This window comes from Pipra filicauda, unplaced genomic scaffold (assembly GCF_003945595.2).
Source record: "Pipra filicauda isolate LSUMZ 115617 unplaced genomic scaffold, ASM394559v2 scaffold546_size326836_pilon, whole genome shotgun sequence".
Classification (NCBI taxonomy): Eukaryota; Metazoa; Chordata; class Aves; order Passeriformes; family Pipridae; genus Pipra; species Pipra filicauda.
The window spans coordinates 1,974-20,807 of NW_024104694.1; the positions used below are offsets into that span (position 1 = coordinate 1,974).

At 38.3% G+C, this 18,834-nt stretch overlaps 1 protein-coding gene across 1 annotated transcript in view; it reads left to right on the forward strand.

Moving 5' to 3' along the window:
* Positions 1-4,439: 4,439 nt before the first annotated feature.
* Positions 4,440-18,834, forward strand: part of LOC113991287 (coiled-coil domain-containing protein 171-like) — a gene marked incomplete at its 5' end in the record, with an annotated part of 120,384 nt that continues 105,989 nt past the window's right edge. Inside the window, 3 exons of the mRNA XM_039387246.1 lie at positions 4,440-4,532; positions 5,818-5,978; positions 13,536-13,674. Coding sequence (XP_039243180.1) covers positions 4,440-4,532; positions 5,818-5,978; positions 13,536-13,674 — 393 coding nt within the window. The remainder of the gene's footprint in view (positions 4,533-5,817; positions 5,979-13,535; positions 13,675-18,834) is intronic.

Below are 18,834 nucleotides of genomic sequence, written 5' to 3' on the forward strand. Positions count from 1 at the left end.
TCCAGTGAACTAACTTAAACAAGATTTTAAAAATCAAAATTGTAACAAAGTGAGGCAAAGCTTTAAAGAATCAATTTCCAGAAGAAGAGGAACTTCAAAATCAAGAATTGGGCATTGATATTCCTAACTTCGTGAAGAAACTCCAGTTTTGAAAAAGTCAGTTTTCTCATACCTTTGTATGGGGATGTGATCTGTAAAATGATACTTACCTGTCAAACAGATAGTTTGATTTCTGGTTTCTAATATAATTTTTCTGTGTATATTGTCTTGAATCTATTTGAATACTTTCCATTGGACACCTATCAGGTGCATCTGGCTCTTCTTTGGTTGGTGTCTAATGTCATAACTCTTTGACAGTAGGCGAGAGACACTGTCCTGCTTGCAAATAGGAGCTGTTTCTCCTATTCCAGGGATCATCAGGAATGTCTGTAGCTGAAACATTAATTTTCCCAGTGCTTCTCTTTTTGTACACCTGCTAATTCTACAAGTTAATTCTTCAGTGACTTGTGACAACTCAAGCAAACCAAAGATCCGCATACTTCAGTCAGCAAAGGAGCGATATGTTGGCACTTCTTACAGGTCCTGATCCTGCTTCTCTTCCTTTATTGTCTCAGGATTTTCTTAGGACTGAGGTTTCTGTATTTTTGAGAGTTTGTGTTTCCTTTGGACCACATTGCTTGTTCTTGCATTCAGTGTCCATCATGTCAGCTCAAAGAGATAGATGCTACTTTTAAAAAACTATACCAAGAACTGATCTTTATGTGTTCTGTGTCCTAGTTAGAACAGCTGGGCCCAGTTCATCACTGGATAGGTGTAAGCCAAAACTGTGTATTCTATAGCCTTCCATGCCATTTCCCAGAAACTGTTGTCAATAGACTATTCACACCCTCTGCCCAGAGCAGCCTGACTCCTCAGGCTATAAACTGGGTGTTAAGAGGCCTGTGAGATAGAAGGGTGTTTTTGTCCTCACGCCCATTGAGGAATCCCTTGCCCTGAGGGAAGTACTGAGCATTCCTGCCTGAACTGGAGAATATATAATCTTGGACTCTTGGGACCTTTTTTAACCACTCCAGAGGAAGACTGCAGATCACCCGCTCTCAACCAGACTGCAGACCACCACTCTCGACTGGACTGCAACCACTGCTTTTCAACCAGACTGCAACCATCACTCTCGACCGGACTGCAACAGCACTCTCACCAACAGGTTTTTCCCTCTCCTTTTCCTTTGGACTCAGGGGGCCCAAAGAACACCACTCTGTTCATGCCCCAGAGTGCTGAGTTATATATTTGGGTTTTGTGGGTTAAAACCAATTGTTTGTCTGTATAATTGTACTTATTGTATTATTTTATTAAATTGTTATTCTGACTTATAATCTCTCTTTTGAGTTGAGTTCATTTCCCCTGCTGGTTTACCTTTAAACCAGCACATTTTGTTAGAGAGAATCTGATTACTCCAGTTTTTAATTCTTTCATATGCCCTCATTCAAGCTATTTTTTCTTATTTCTTTTTTTATTTTTCATCTTTAGACTGATAAAATCTGACAAGTCTAGGGGGTTCCATTTGAGGGGATAGTAAACCATTTTGATGGTGTTTTCCAGCTCTGGTTTCAGCTGAAGAGAGGCTGAGATGAAGGCACAGTTGTACTTTGGAGAGGTGCTCAGGAAATAAAATGATATTTAGAAGTCAAATTCAGTACAAAGTACTAAATGTGAATTAGTATGTTGTTCCTGAAAACTTTACATGTGGAATCACTTTTTTCATTTCAGTGTTTACTTTAAGAACAGACACTTGAACAAACCAGACAAAGACAAAAAAAGTGTTTTTGCTCTTTAGAGTATGCAGTGAAATATTTTCAGTGAAGTTTCCATTTCTTCATTTAATTTTTTTAAAAATTATGTTTCCCACTCTAAATGTTGTAATAGGTACCTTCCTCACTGTTTCCTTTATCTTCTCATCAAGCTTAAAATAGAATTACTTTTAGATGGAGTTGTTAAATGTTTAAAAAAAAATGAAATCCACATATATTTATTGTTGACTGACCACTTTTAATAGGCTGGCATTATTTTTGAGTAAAAACATCCTGTTGGCAGATGTTCACCTGTTGGAGGATGCTAAGGAGTCCTTCTAAACTAAAGCAGGAGGTAGTTTGCTGATTCTTCACTAGGGGCAAAGCAGATTAGGATGTTTAGAAGGAATAGAGCCTAGACAATATTGAGAGTCTTAAGCAAGTTATTTTTGAAAGAGTCACAGAATGAGTAAGGTTGGAAGGGATCAGACAGTTCTTGAATATCTCCAGTGAGGGAGACTCCACAACCTCTCTGGGCAATCTGTTCCAGTGCATGGTCACCCTCACAGGAAAGAACTTCTTCCTTGTGTTCAGGTGGAACTTCCTGTGCATCAGTTTTTGCCCATTGCTTCTTGTCCTGTTGCTCAGCACTGCTGAGAAGAGCCTGGCTCCATCCTCTTGACACCCTCCATTCAGATACTTGTACACATTGATGAGGTCCTCTCTCAGTTGTCTCTTCTCAAGGCTGAACAGGCCCAGCTCCCTCAGCCTTTCTTCATAAGAGAGATGCTTCAATCTCTTAATCATCTTTGTGGCCCTCTGCTGGACCTGCTCCAGGAGCTCCATGTCTCTTGTACCGAGGAGCCCAGAACTGGACACAGCACTGCAGATGTGGCCTCACCAGGGCTGAGTAGAGGGGCAGGATCACCTCTGGTGACCTGCTGGCAATGCTCTTCCTAAGGATCCCATTGGTCTTCTTGGCCACCAGGGCACACTGCTGGCTCATGGACAGATTGTTGTCCACCAGGACCCCCAGGTCCTTCTCTGCAGAGCTGCTCCCCAGCAGGTCAGCCCCCAGACTGTGTTGGTGCCTGGGGTTATTCTGTCCCAGGTACAGGACCCTACACTTGCCTTTGTTGATTTTCAGGCAGTTCTCTACCCGTCTCTCCAACCTGTTGAGGTCCTTCTGAAGGGCACCACAGCCCTCTGGGCTTTGTGTCATCAGTGAACTTGCTGAGGAGGCATCTGCCCCTCCAAGTCACTGATGGAGAAGTTAAACAATAATGGGCCCAGCATTGAACCATGAGGGACAGTGTTGGTTACAGGCCTTGAGCCTCTGGTCAAAACCCTCTGGGATCTGCCATTCTGATGATTCTTAGTCCACCTCACTGTCCACTCATCCAGCCCACTCTTCCAGAGTTTGCATTATGATGATGTCATGGGAGACTGTCAAAAGCCTTGCTGAAGTCCAGGGGAATGGCATTCAGTGCTTTTCCCTCATCCATCCAACCAGTTGCACCATTGTAGAAGGCTTTCAGGTTGCTTAAGCAGGATTTCCCTTTCCTAAATCCATGCTGACTACTCCGGTCACTTTCTTGTCCTCCATGTGGACAGACATGGCCTCTAGAATGAAGCCACTCAATCATCATTCCAGGGATTGAGGTGAGGCTGACTGACAGGTAGGTCCCAGGGCCCTCCTTCTTCCTCTTTTTGAAGACTGGGGTGACATTCTTATTTATGAGAATAATCTTAGTGTTATGAAAGTACAGTGGGAGTATTTGTGCAGGATTTGTGCATTTTTTTATTGCGTTAAACAGATAAAACTCATGGCAGGAGGCAAAGTTTAAGCCTTTTGACAGACCTTAGTACGGAGTAGGTTTGGTAAGCTCTTATGCTGTTGCTGATCTTTTCTTTAATAGGTCTTCCATGGATATCAGTTTCAAAAGTATTTCCTTTTTTTGTGTATGTGATTATACAAAGTTTAATTTATTGCCAGGAGCTTTTATTTTAAGATCTGCTAATGTTTCTCTTCTTTTAAATGTACAACATGAACTCTCACATACTTACTAATTTGTTTTACTTTTCCAAAATCAATAACTTAGTGCTTTAAAACATTACAGAGTTCAGAAATTTTTGTTGTAGGGAAACTGTGACTAGTCTAGAGCTGCAAAGCACTCTGTTCTGGGCACCTTAATTGGAAATCAGGTGCCAGAGCCAACATATTTTTGAAGAATCTTCTCTGTGCTTCATATCTCATTTATGAAATTTTAAATGCTTGATTGATGCATCATTGTATTTTGGAACATACAGAGTGTGGTTATGTTGCCTGAGGTGAGCAAATAGTAAGGGAATAGGTAGAATATTTAACTTGATCTTTCCACTTGCTGACCCTGGCTGCAGTTTTCTTGATTATAAAAAATGCAGGAATAACATAATGCTACATCAATTTATTTACCTCAATAGAAAATATTAATTTAATATTCTATATATGTAAAAATTATTTATATATGTATTTTTTGGTATGGGTTTTCACAGTGCCAAAGTGCAAGCAGTTCAAATGTATCAGGTTGCTGTATGAATGAGCAGAATTGAGCAGACTTTGTCATGTTATCATCTCTCTGGACTTAAATATCCTCAAAATGGTACTTTTAGGCAGCTGCAGTGAGAACAAAGGAACTGGAAGAAAGCATTGAAGCAGAGAGAGCAGCACATTTAGAATCCAATTTCACTTCAAAGATCATCCAGGTAAACTTTTTGGTAAATATTTTGTTCAAGTTTACAGTAAAACAGTTGAAGTTTTGAAGGTACAGTGCTTCAAAAATGTTAAGACCATTTACTTGCTCCAGTGAAAACACTGAATAGATTTTTTGCAATAAGTGTCAGAATTGTAAAGACTAATATATGAAAGGAGAGAATAGAAGAATATCTGCTTTTCAGGGAACTTTAAAGTTATTAGAATAAATAATAAAATACGTCAGATTTGTAAGTTTGAGAATTCCCACTAGCATTTAAACAGTGAGGGAAAAGGCAATGTTTCACAATAGTTAAGCACTATACTACTGTTTAAATATCCTGCCCCGTATCTTTTGAATGGGCACTTAGAGCAATTTGGACATACAGTGCATACATCTAGCTTCTTGAGGAGTGTGAGTTATATAATTACTCAGAGTACATTTGAGCCTCAAAGTTATGATATCTAGACTTACCAGTAAAGATGGATTAAATGAATAAATGTAGTATATATGCTACATATTAAGTTCTTGTATTAAACTGTATCACACAGTGTCTAACCCAATAAAGCAATTATGGTTTATTTAAAAATTTTTTTGAGAAAGATAAATGGTGATTGCTTAGTACTAACAAGCCCTTCACACTGGACTTTTGAAAAATTAAGCAAAAAAAAAAAGGGAATTTTGGTATATTTTTCTTCTATTTTCTGAGTAACAAAAATAGGTATTGCCATTATTCCGTCAGTTATTTTCTCATTTTCATGATCTTCTGTATTTATAGGCACTTAAATTTTAAAAGTGATGATTCAAGTAGTAGAAAAGATTTAGTTTCTTTTATTTCCTCTCCATTTTTGCAACATACAAAGGAACTGGGAGGATAACATTCTTCAAATGAGAGACCTGTCATTTATGGGTGAATAACTGATGAATTTTTCTTCCTTGTTTGTATACATGAACAAGCTCAAAGTGTGCTTTATTCTGAGAGGAAGTGTAGCCCTTACTGTTAGTCCCACACTTTCATGTCTATTTAAAAAACAGAATTCTACTGGAAAAATTGAGGAAAATGGGAAAAGCCAGACACTTCCAAATGAGAACAGAAGGTACTTTTGGTTAGCATATCTATTGTCTCGGTTTTGAACTTTATGTATTCCTACATTTTTACACATGTTCAAAGTTTTTATGTGTGTATAGGCTTCTATGTAGAATTAATAGAATATAGACTCCTGTAAAGCAAAACAGTCCAGCATTAAAGATCGTAATCTTTCCTAACTTGCTTTAATTGCTTTCTTATCACTTGGTAGTTAAGAATTCAAGAACTTGAAGAAGCTGTGCATGTGGAAAAATACAGACGAGCTGAAGCTCTTTCAGATTTAGAAATGATCAGGAAAGAGTTCAAAGAGTTAGAAAATGCATATGAGAGAGAAAAACACAATGCCCAGGAGAACTTGGAAAAACTCAATGAGTAAGTTTCCTTTTAAATTCTTTGTAAAATAGCATTAGGCAGCTTGATTATCAATTATAGTTTACATTTTGTGTAGTGTTCAGTCAGTATAAAACAACAGAATCTGATGTAATTTCCCAAACCAAACCAAGGTTCAGAACCTGATGTTCCAATAAGAATAGGTCCATATCAGTAAGCATACATAGTATAGATTGGTAAATAAAGTAACTGATCTGTTACTGATTATTTACCAAAGCAGAAATGTTGAAAATGATAGTAATAATAGGGTCCTGTCTCCTGTATGTTTGGTAGGAGTGTGGGAAAGCACACGCAGCAGGGTTGGAACGGATCTTTTTTCTTCTGTATAAACTTACATTATTATGAAAATACTATTTTTCAGTGAGCTAGATGAATCTTTCAGAGTCCTACCTAGAAGTTGTGTGTAATTTATAGTGGATTGTCTTCATTTTCAGCTTTTGAATGATGGTGGGAAGTTTTAACTAGGTAACAAAACTAGAAAAAGGAATTAAGTGTATGAGAGCAGATGAAATTACATGGGATTCCTTTATACTCAGCACAATCTGCTGTGTCTGTGGTAGTAGATGGTTTCTGGAAGAATGGCTTTGCTACATTCCCCTGGCAGATATAGGATGCACTGTACTGAGTCTTATTCCTTGGCTGAACCAAGTTTATATTGGGGTGAGAAAATGTCAGGAAGAAGAATGGTGTTGGAAGACACAGAACTGAGGAGTTGGTGAAATAAAGGATAGCAATTGGTTAAATTTAGGGAAAGAGGGAGTTTAAGAAGACATAAAGTGGGTGGAATACAGTAGGGGTGTGGGAAGAGACTCAAGCTAGTAGAATGGGTTGGAAACGACAGAGTTGGCATCTCTTTCAATCTAGGATTATGCGGGTCTGTACACAATGGTATTTATGGTGACTTATTCATAAGAACAGTAGTGGAGAAAAAAGAAACTGGTTTCCCTACAAAAAAGGAAGTTTGTGGCCTGAGAGAGTCTTTCTATACTCGTGTTTACAGAGATGTTTTTAGTTACATAGTTGAAACGTGCTGTATTATAAACACCTTAAAGCTCTTCATTAAAATAAGATCAAAAGAGGTCTGAATGTAAGATTGTGCATTTAGGTAAACCAGAGTGAAAGTGAAAACTTTTTTCTCAAAGAAAAAGAAATAGTTTTTATGATAAAAATTTGGGAAAATGTATGAAATACATTATGATAGTAATCTAAAGTGATGCTTCAGGAAGACTGCAGTCTTCACAGGTGGGAAACCGAGTATGTGTATTTCAAGATTCTCTATTGTCCTGAAATAACGTCAGTTAATTAAACTGTAATCTTATCCTGCCTGGTTGTTTTTGCTTTGAGCATGAGTTCTCTGTCAGCAAATATATGACACTAAACTGATACCAAATTCTTTGCCTTTTCTTGAACTGGAGAAGGCCTATACCATTGACTTGACATTTTATTCCTTCTTGGTTGCTTGGTTTTAAAAAAGCTCCTTTGTGTTCAAAACAGCCATTTTCAGAGGAATGGCTGTTGCATCACTAGTTTTACTGACTACTTTTACAGGCTGCTTTCCACTGTCTGAGTTTTTCTGGTAGCTAACTTCCGATTCTTACACAGAATATGGACTATTGTTCTTTTTTTCTTTTTGTTATAGTTTTTTTTAGTTTTTAGTCTGGTCTTGTGGCTTTTTTTTTTTTCTGGTAGGTTTCCATATTTACATGGTACAGAAAATATGAAAAAATTGATGTTACAGAAGTTTTCTTGAACTACATTCTTCCTGTGTTTGTTCTTGAACCACTTCTTCACTTCTCCCAAGGTCTAATGTTCCAAGGTTCATCTGTGTATTTGAGGTTAGATTAGCCAAATTCATCATCCTCAAGTGAAACATGGAGCTTCTTTAGGTTTTTTTTTGTCTAATGCTTGTTAAGCTGGAGTAGTTTTCAGTCTAGAAAAAAAATTGTCGTCTTTTCAACATGACTGCCATAGCATCACTTTCTGTAGTAAATCAGGGAGCTGTTAGTGTGAATATGTTCTGAAAATCAAGAGATGATTACAGAGATAAAGTATAAGCTAATTAGCAGCATTTTTAATAGTAGCTTAAACATCTGTTGAGGAATTTTCCAAACCATTTCCAAAAACAAGATGTGTTTTTTAAATTTTAAAATCTGTTTTTTAACTTTTTTGGTTAAAAACTGTGAACATCCATAAGTAGTAATTTTCCAATTAAGTCTTTGAGAAACTCTTAAAGACATTTTTCTGTATTAGATTATTCAGACCAATGTAAGGATAATGGTTAGATATTGAATTGCATTGTGCATTCAATAATGTTTTGTTCCTTGTGAGAATATTTTATCTACATGTATAAAGCTATTTCTTTGAGAACTGAAGGGATTTATTTCTAGGATATTTTTAATGCACAAAAGTTATACTTTTGAAAAATGCGAAGAAATCTTAAACAAAAACCTTACCCTCAAAAAAGAAAAAGAGAGGGTTTTTTAAGGCACTTGATATGGTTTGAAGCTGGCTCCCTGCCAAGTCTCCAAACCTTACCACAAGAAGTCCCATCCCCACCCAAACCTCAGGGAGAAGAGGGAGAAAAACAACTAAGAAAAACCGAAACGAGAGAGAGAGCTAAAGCAATATATATATAAATATATTTACACTTATGTTACAGTTATATACAATTGAAATATATATACAATTTCACAAGGGAAAGGGAAGGGGGAAGGGAAAAGGAACAAAACCAAAATAAAATATATATATATATATATATGTATATATATATATATCCTGATTAGTAGCCCAATATCTAGCAACTAGAAGAGTTAGCAAAGAAATATCTCACTACTCTCCTTGGGACAGCCGAGAGTCGCTCTGGAACGACCACCGGCAACCTCCGTCTCCCAAGGTCGACAAGGCCTTACCAGGCCTCGCTCCCCAACACGAGAGACTCAACAGCAGGGAACCTGCACCTCCAAGCTGCCGGAAGGAAAGAGAGCGAAGGCCTCTCCTCCTTTCTTCTTATAGCCCAGCTTACATAAAAATCGTAGGGAATACTGGGTAAATCTGGACCCTTCCTTGGTTACAAACTGGTCACCAAGGAAGGCCTAGACCAAACTTCCACAGCACTGTATTTCATTGTTTGGAATTCCTGCACAAAATACTTGAATATGTGTATTTTTTGTGGCTAAGACTATGAAATACAGTTTTTACAATTATGATAGCATTTGCCATAGAAGTGTCAATATTACTGCTTACAGAGAAGTAAGTACTTGTGTTTCTAAAATACAACATGAACCTTAAAAAACCTTACCTTCTTCCTCTAAAGAGGACAATTATGTTCAACGTTTCTTTGCCCTATCTTAGGGAGGTTTTTGGTATAAAACAGAATTTATGCCTGCTTGGAGCAACTGTTCTGTGTTAACTGGATATGAGAACAAATGTTGCCTAATATCCAAACAGTACTTTTCACTACTTGCAATCATGTGTTGATTCAGGCAATTATTCCTAGCGACTTTTGCCAACTGAGTTTTTGAGAGCAAATTGTCCTTTGTAATTTCAGAGAATGCAAACACAGTTAAAACACAATTAAAACAGTTAGTGGTTTTGTTAACAGAACTTGAAGAAACATGAACAGACTATCCTTAAAATTTTGTTAGTCCAGGCGCCTAGATTTCCAGACCTCTTTAAAGATAGGTAGTGAAGGTCAAGCTTTCTCTGAGGTGGACATTAATCTACTCAGTTCTCTTGAGGTAATTATGTGGGGTGGGCATGTACTGACTCATCAGTTTCCTGTGCCCTTATTATTCTTTGAAGCATACAAGTCTCAGTAACGCTGGTGAATATCAGTGATTGCTTTCACCAGACACCTTCAGAGAGAATACAAGAGCCTTTGATCTACTTACCTTTGAAGGCTCTGGTCCTTGGACTTCAGACAATGTCAGGATCTTGGCTTTTTCTTTTAAGCCATAGTTTGGCATCCAAACATATTTTCTCTTTTTCTAGAGGAGTTGCACGAATTTGTCTTTAAGCCTTAGCCAAATAAAAGTATTAGAAACTTTCATTTGTTGTGCTAGAACACTTGTGTATCTCTTTAGCTGGACTTGATGTACGTAAATAATACCAAAGTTGGAAGCTTTGTAATGCTATGAGAATTTATTTTCTCAGAAAAAAAGTTAGTTGTGATAACTGAAACCAAGCAAACGGGCTTTTCTGGGTTGCATAATTTTTTCTTTTCTCACAAAAAAAGATAATCGTAATAACTAAAACCAAACTAACAGGCTTTTCTGGGTTGCATAATTTATTAATTAGCTCTGAACCCAGTAGCACTATTTAAATTGGAAGCAACATGGGATTTGGGTCGCTGTGTGAATTAACTTTTCAAGAAAAGTGAGAGCATGACATAGAATAATTTGGAACTGCTTTTGCTGTTTTTCCAAAAACTGTGAGAGTAGAAGCTATTTTGGGGGGCTGAAACAGGCAAGTTCTAGAAGAACAAGAAGTAACCATCTACAGCTAATTCCAAAAATCAACCAGGCTGATGCAGAAGCACATAGGTATTTGGAGGACTATTTGAAACAGTCCTTCAGCTAAAAAGACACATTGATCTATAAGGAATAAATCAGAGTCAGAAAGTGACAATACTGATTCAAAAGCTTCAAAGTTGGAAGAACCTTGAGCCTGTTGTGTTACTTTCAGTTCTAGTGAGACAGGAGTGATAGGAGAAGAGAAAAGGAATGAGTGAGACCTGGGTGTTTCTACTGCTGAGAGTTACATCAAGGATTAGTTGAGGTTGAAAGGAATTGCAGAAGATCTGTAGTCCAGCTTGCTGCTCAAACGAGGATTAGTTATGAGATCAGACTGCTCAGGGTTTCATCCAGTTAGGTCTTGAAAACCTGGAGAATGGCGGTGACACAACCTCTCTGGGAACCTGTTCCACTGTTTAATTGTCATTATGTTGGAAAATGTTTCTCCTTGGCTGAACCACTTTGGATTCTGTTCTTGTTCTGTAGCCAAACATTGCAGTGAAGTGACTGGCTGCATCCTCTTGATAATCTCCTTTTAGATATTGGGGGGCCTGTTACAAACCCCGAAGTTATCTCCTCTCTGGGTCGAACATACCAAGTTCCCTCAGTTCTTACATGTATTTCAGCCCCCGAGTATGGTGATGGACATCTCCTTAGCCCGCTCCAGCTTTTCTCCTGTGTTAGGGGGAATATGTGTAGTTAAAACTGGTCATTGGCCTAGACATGTTATAATGAGTGCCAAATAAAAGGTGATTACTCACTTCCCTTGATCTGGCTACGCTACTATTAATACAGCCCAGGTTGCTGTTAGCTCTCTCTACTTGTATGCCATGCTGCTGATTTGTGGCTGTGTACCATGGTTACCATGCCCTTTTTGAGCATAGCTGCTCCCCAGCCAGTTACCAGCCACATCACTTGCTTCCTAAATTCAGGTCTTTGCACTTGTCATTGTTGAATCTCAGAAGGTTCATGCTGTCCTGTTCTTTCTCAATGTCTAGAGAACAGCAGCTCTTCTGTTGAGTATATCAATTGTATTGTGTCATGATCTACTCACGCCCAGTTCACTGTTACCCGCAGGCTCTGTGAGATTGCCCTCTTGGCCTAATTCAGGTGATGAATGAAGCTGTTAAACAGATTGTAATACAGACTCCTACAGTATGGCACCTCTTACTGGCTACTACCATCTGAGCTTTATCATCAAATCATTTTTTATCAGTGTTGTAGTTCACATATCTACACTGAAGTTCTAATTTAGCTATAAAAATACTCTGTGAGAAAGTGCTAAAATCCTTGCTATAGGAATCTGCTTGCTCTCCTTTTGTCTATAGAGCTGATCATTTTATCATGGAATATAACTGGGTTGGCCAGACGTGATTAAACCTTTGTAAATCCTCCCTGTGTTCCCAATCATCTTTGTTTCTTTCATGAGCCCAGAAAATTGTTACAAAAGGACTTGCTTCATAACCTTCCAGGGACTGAAATGAAGCAAACTGGTTTATAGTTCCTTGGCTTCTCCTTTTGCCCTTTGCCGAATGTCTGTGTGACATTTGCCTTTCTCCATTTGCCATGGACCTCCCCCAATTTTTGACCTTTCACAGCGATAATGAGCAATCTCACTGTGACATTGGCCATCTTTGTCAGAACCTTTGAGTGTAGGTGAACTGGCCTTTTCAATTTCTATGGGTTGGGTTCTCACAAGTTATCCCAAACTCAATCCTCACCTACTGCTAGCAATTATTATCCTTTTTGAGCCCTTTTACTGATTGTAGAGGCTTGGGAGGAGACCTTGTCAGGGAAGACTGAGGCAAGAAAGGCATTGAGTGTAGTAACCTTCTCTCTCTGCTGTCTAGAAGCCTGTCCATGTTTTCTTTCCTACCTTAACAGAGTGGTAAAATCTCTTCTAGTTGTCTTTGTCATCTTTTGCAAAAATTAATTCTAGGTGACTTTTCTGATACCAGCCCTACATACTCAGGCAGTCCTAAATTTTTCCTTCGATTCCTGTCCCTGGCTGTGTGCTCTATACAATGTTGTTTGACCTTGTAGTTTTCTCATGAGTTGCCTTTTTTATCCATGCCAGGCTTTCTGTATCATTTGTTTTCCTGAGTACCAGGAGGACTGATACAAATAAGAGCTGTTTGAAAATTTGGATACGCTGCTTTTGAAGTCATGCCATTCTGAGTGGAATTGTCATGGTTTAGGAATGGTATTTCCCAATTTAGTGTTCCCACTGAAACACTCCAAACCACATGCCCCTGCCCACCCCCAGTGGGCTGAAGAGAAGAATTGGAGGCACAAAACATAAAGATCACAGGTTGAGATAAGAACAATATACTGGAAACAGCAATGAAATAAGACAACAAACTGTAACAGCAGCAAGTACTAATGACAGAGTGTACCGGAAAAAAAAAAAGTGAATGATTCATATGGAATTGCTCACTATGGAAGACCATGACCATACCTTACCATTCCCTCTGCCAGGGAAGGGAGCCCTTCCCTGTTTCTGGAAGATGAGGTGAGGTGATATAGGATAGCCTTCAGGTCCTAGCCATGCCCCCTCCTGGCTACTGCAAAAATTAACCCTGTTGTGGCCAGAACCAGGGCAAGAATATAGTGAAGTACATGGGAACTTTAGAAGCAAGCTTTGTACTTGAAATCAGGGTTGAAGATGCAAGATGTGATATGGTCTTTGAAGAGAACTAGAGCGTTAATTGAAATATGATGACTTCTGTTTGTTATGTGTAATTTGGAAGCTATATCCAAATGATCAAACTAATTAATGACTGGAAGTCTAATGCAAGCCTTGATACTGGAAAAGAATGTAACCATAACCGAAAAGTCTTTCTTAGAAGGAATATGTAAGTTTCTTCAGTTAAAGAAAAAATAAGGCAAGCAGCTTCAGAAGCCGTATGATACATAAATCAGGTGATAACCTGATATGTGTGATACTCGTAGATTATCTTTTAAAAGTATACAGTATACTTGACAAAAATATTTTTGATAAAAATGTTCTAATGTTCAAACTTTTCAGATTAGAAAGAGAGTGTTTTGCCTCAAACAATGAAATGAAAGAAGTCATTGAGGAAAAGAAGGTGGTAATTAAAGACCTCTCTGAGAGACTAGGGAATACTGAAAAAACCTGCAAAGAATTAGAGGAGGAGCTTGCAACGGTAAGACAAAAGGCCTGTAGCACTCCTTGTTTGGGGTTTTTTAAACATACCGTGAACATAATCTGCATTTGCTGTGCTGAGCTGTGGAATAAATCTGCCTTTGTGTTACTCTGATTTCATTTATGTTACTTTGTTTTGTAAAACATGAGTAAATATAGCTAATACACTGGAGAAGCCAATTCAAAAATGCACGTTAAGTGACACACTGTGTACTTAACTGAACAGTTATTTGCAGAAAACAATTATTTTGAAAGTATGGCTATGAGTGTAACTTGTGTTTGCATACCTAATGAAGAAGGCAGTTTGTAGGTATGGATTATGATTTTGTGCAAAGAATATTCCATCTTTCTAACCAGTCTTTTTTCTCTGAAGCTTGATTAGCTACCACTGTGGGCTTGTTTACTTTTATTTCACACAGTTTTAGTGCAAGCATTTGACTGCAAAAATTGTTTGAAAACTACTTGTTTGAAGGTGACAAAACAGAGGGTTTTTTTGTTTAGTTCTTTTTTGGTTTGGTTTGGTGGGCATTTGGCATTTTGGATGTATCTTACAGGTTTATTTTCTGAAATCTTCTTCCTTTTATATGACCAGCTGGGGCCTTTCCATGGTCTCTATCCACCTGAACTTTGTATTACAAGTTTTGCCATCCTGTTTTATAGCAGTAGGATCAAAGAAAAAATTTTACGATATCTTCATTAATGATGTAAATGAAGGGATGGAGTGCACCTTCAGCAAATTTGCAGATGACACCAAGCTGAAAGGTGCAGTTGACACACCTGAAGGACGGGATACCATCCAGAGGTACCTGGATGAGCTCAAGAAGTGGGCCCATGGGAATCTCATGAGGTCCAACAAGATCAAGTGCGAGGTGCTGCACCTGGGTCAGGGCAACCCCCAGTATATACAGGTTGGGGGATGGACTGATTGAGGACAGCCCTACCGAGAAGGCCTTGGGGGTGCTGTTGGATGAGAGGCTGAACATGAGCCAGCAATGTGAGCTCCCAGCCTAGAAAGCCAGTTGTATCCTGGGCTGCATCAAAAGCAGCATGGCCAGCAAGTCGAGGGAGGTGATTCTGCCCCTCTGCTCTGGTCTGGTGAGACCCCACCCAGAGTGCTGCATCCAGCTCTGGGGTCTCCAGCACAGGAAGGACATTGATCTGTTGGAGCAAGTCCAGAGGAGGCCACCAAGTTGATTAGAGGGATGGAGCACTTCTGCTATGAGGAAAGGCTGAGAGAATTGGGATTATTTAGCCTGGAGAAGAGAAGGCTTCAGGGTGACCTAATTGCGGCCTTCCAGTACCTGAAAGGAAGAAGAGAAGATGGAAAGAGACTTTTTACAGGTCATGTAGTGATAGGACATGGGGGAATTATACCAAACTGAAAGAAGGTTTAGATGAGATATTAGGAAAACATTCTTTACTGTGAGGGTGGGAGGTACTGGAGCAGGTTGTTTTCACAACAGAGAAGTTGTGGATGTCCCATTCCTGAGAGTGTTCAAGGCCAAGTTGGATAGGGCTCTGAGTTTAGCGGAAGGTGTCCCTGTTCACAGCAGGGGTATTAGAACTAGATGATCTTTAAGGTTCCTTCCAACTCAGGCCATTCTATGATTCTATGATTGTATGAGCTAGGAAACCTTTTCTCTTTTCATTGTGTAGTATCATCTGCGGTATTTCTATATATAGCCAATGTAAACTTGCAAATTTCTCCTCTTCCTTTCCCTTGGAGCTGTGAGTATAGAAGGTAATCATGGTCTGTTCCCTGCTACTGACAGGCATTGTGCTAATCAGTGAGTAGAAGCAGAGACCTGCATCAGAGAGTGTAAGACCCCAGGCCCCGAGCTGTGAGCTCACCAAGGGGTTTTACTTTAAAAATATGCAATGCTCCAACAATATCCACCCTCTGGAATATTGAAAGAACCCTTGGTTCTTTTAACACTTTAAGAGAGAGTGCAAAGGAGAAAAGCCACACGTGTTTTCTCAGGAGGTACTTTGCTGGTAAACTTTAGGAAATAAGAGATCTTGGCAAAAGTTTAGAGGGTAACATACAACCAAATTAAAGCATTCCACAAAGCTTGACTTAGCACATGCTAATACATATAACTTAGCCAAATCCAACCCATTTGCTCTCAAGTTACCTAAAATATCAAGAAAGGAGATTAAGAGAAGTAGTAGTAAAGAAAGAGAGAAAAAGAGAAAATTTATAGCTACCACCAGGGTCCTGTGAAAGTTCAGCTCCCATGTGTCCAGGTGGCAGGGTATGAACAAGTATGGCCAGTGCACGTTGCTGCCTGTATTTGCTTTGGCCCCCGTGGCCACACCCCCCCGCCAAGTGGGACTCCTGCTGTTCCAGCCCATGTGGAACTGGGTTAAAGGCTCTGGAGTGTGATGTGGGAAGTGCTCCTGGTGTCCAGTGACTGACAGCTGCTCTGGGGCTGCCCAAGGAGGCTTCAAGGGGCTGGGGTGTGGGACAGGGCATCACCTCACCTTCATGAAATTCAGTCTTACCCCTTCTTCCCCACACACACACTTGAGTTGGTTTGAGCCAATAATTAATATAGTAAACCAGCGTCTCACAGAGAGTCTTCAGATTTGTTGGTGTCTTCTCTTCAGTTGATGGACTTATTCCATACATTGTCTTAGTGTTTGCCACTTTCCAGGTAGATTGGTAATAAATAAATTGAAGAAAAATAAAATGTAAGAACCCTTTTTCTTTTGGGAGAACAAAACTTCTTCAGTGCAAGCATTAAAGTGTTAAAGACATTTGCTGCCCTAAGTCAACTGGGAAAAATCATTTTATCAGGCAAAAAAGGAATAAAAAGAAGAATTTCTTAGTAAAGTATGTTAAACCTGACAAGAATTCAGGACAGAACTCTGTTCATGTTCAAGGTTTCTGGTAATGGCAACAGTATTAAGTGGTATATTCAAAATGGACATTATGTTATTGAAAGGTAAAAGCAAAACAAATTGTCCCACTTGAAAGAAATGCCATGTTCATGGCATTTGTTCATAGAGCCTGTTGTTTTAATTGTTTTACTGGAATGATTTGAAACCACAAGACTGTCTTGAACAGGTAATAAAAATCCTTATTTTCTGAGGAGTTCTATTAGTGGTCCATGTGGGATTAGATTTTTATCACCTTGGGCGGCTTTATATATTTCCTGAAGACTTTTGTATTTATTTGGGAAGCAGGAGTGCCTGTGTGTGGTCTTGTTTACTCAGTCTGGACAGCTTTTTTGTTGTTTTGCTTCCCAAAATCAAAAAGCAGAAGGCTATAGCAAAAATTAATTCAGTATACTGTTATTAGGCTTCCCTATACCCACACTAAAATTGTGTGAAAATGTCAGTGTGTTCTCTTGCCTTAATTCCCCCCTCCTGGTTTCTTCATCTCTTAATTACTTTTTTATATTTTGTACTATTATTAGACATCCTGAATATGTCCTTTCCACTTCAGGCTGATAATCTTCAATTGGTTTCTCACAGTACTGTTACCACACAAGTTAGTGTTTTTGTTTGTAAAATAATTTGAAGATATACCAAAAAAATTCTTTTGAAGCTTTATATGAAAAAGTACTTTTCTTTTCTTTAATGGATCAGTTGAATGTATAGTAAAGTAGTTATGATGCTTGTAATTTTAAATATCAGCATGCGACAGAAGTTTGCCAGAAATTTGCATGGATCAAATGTTATAGGATCTGTTGCTATCAAACAAAATTGCTTATGAATGTTCAGCATGAGCAGGCTCTCAGGATTTCCATTATGTTTTTCTGAGGAAATTGGTCTCAAGCTTGTAATCATTTCTAGCTAGGGTTTTAGAAATGTTTAGCTCCAAGAATAGGAATTTAGAAGGGTAACCATTGTGATTCAGGACTTGCTTTAAACTGAAACAACCTCAGCTGTATTCCTGTCCCATAGAAAAGAATAAAAGATGTCTTTAGTAGTTTTAAGTTACTCAGGATATTTACATTTCTAGAACCTAATAGTGAATGCTCTTAGTAGCGGCCAAGCAGGAGATGTGAAACCTTTATTTTAAGAGAAACACATATTGAAATTTGGAGAACTTGCCAGTACACCAGAATACATATTAGGAAAGTGAAATAATTAAAATATTGTAGTTTAGTATAAATTCCTTTAACTTGGAAGAAGTGTATATTCATTTCCTCCCTTTTGTATAGATTCTATCAGAACCAGCATGATTTGTGTATAAGTGGTATAATAGATTACAAAGTGATATAATAGATTACACACGGCCTGTCTTTTTCCCTGTGGCATATAAATCTTTCTCTTACAGCCATGCCTGCAGTCATGCACTGTTTATGTCTGAGCTGTCTGTAAAAGCCTTGTAGGTTATCATAAACTGAATGTCAGAACAGAAGTGTTTGAAAATCTGTTTCCTGGACATGCGCATTAACCAATGTTCTTTAACAGAAGTGTCTTAAGTCTTGACTGAAGAGACAATGAATCACCCTGAAGATTGTGATTCTTTTCTGCAAATTCTGTGGAGTAGAAACTGGTACATGATGGCAAAGATGTAAATGTCAATTATTGTAAATAATTATATAAAGGACAATTATAGTGGACAGAGCATTTTTTTTTCCAAACTAAAAAAATCCCCCCAGTACACAATCCTCATTAATTTTTCACTAATGACCATTAAATGTTGTGTTACCTTGATTCCTGTTTTTCTTGCCTTAGTGCAGAGGTAGAATGTTCCTAGATGCTATTTCTGTTATTGTCCTAATTTAAGAAGACTAGTCAATCTGAAGCATAAATGATCTACAAAGAAACTAATTTTGTAGTTTATTCTGGAAGAGGTCATTCAAGCTGTGATGTCCCAGTGTTGTACGACAGACATCTAAAAAATGCTTTTAAAGTTGCAGTTTTCAAAAAATTTTTTCTGCCTTGAAAAAAAACGAACCCAAAACCCTGGAGAGATACTTCATAACATTCTCTTCCACCAAAGGTTGTTGCAAATCTCTGTTTAGGAGACAAGAATAGTTCTAATAAAACTTGGGCATTTTGATTAATTTTATTTCAGAGATATTTAATTTCTTGAGAGATTGTATTTAGTGTACACATGGATAGACTCCTCTATAGAATTTTGAATCTTCTAGCTAATATAAAAAATAAACTCTATTAAGGATTCAGTAGTTAGATAACTTGA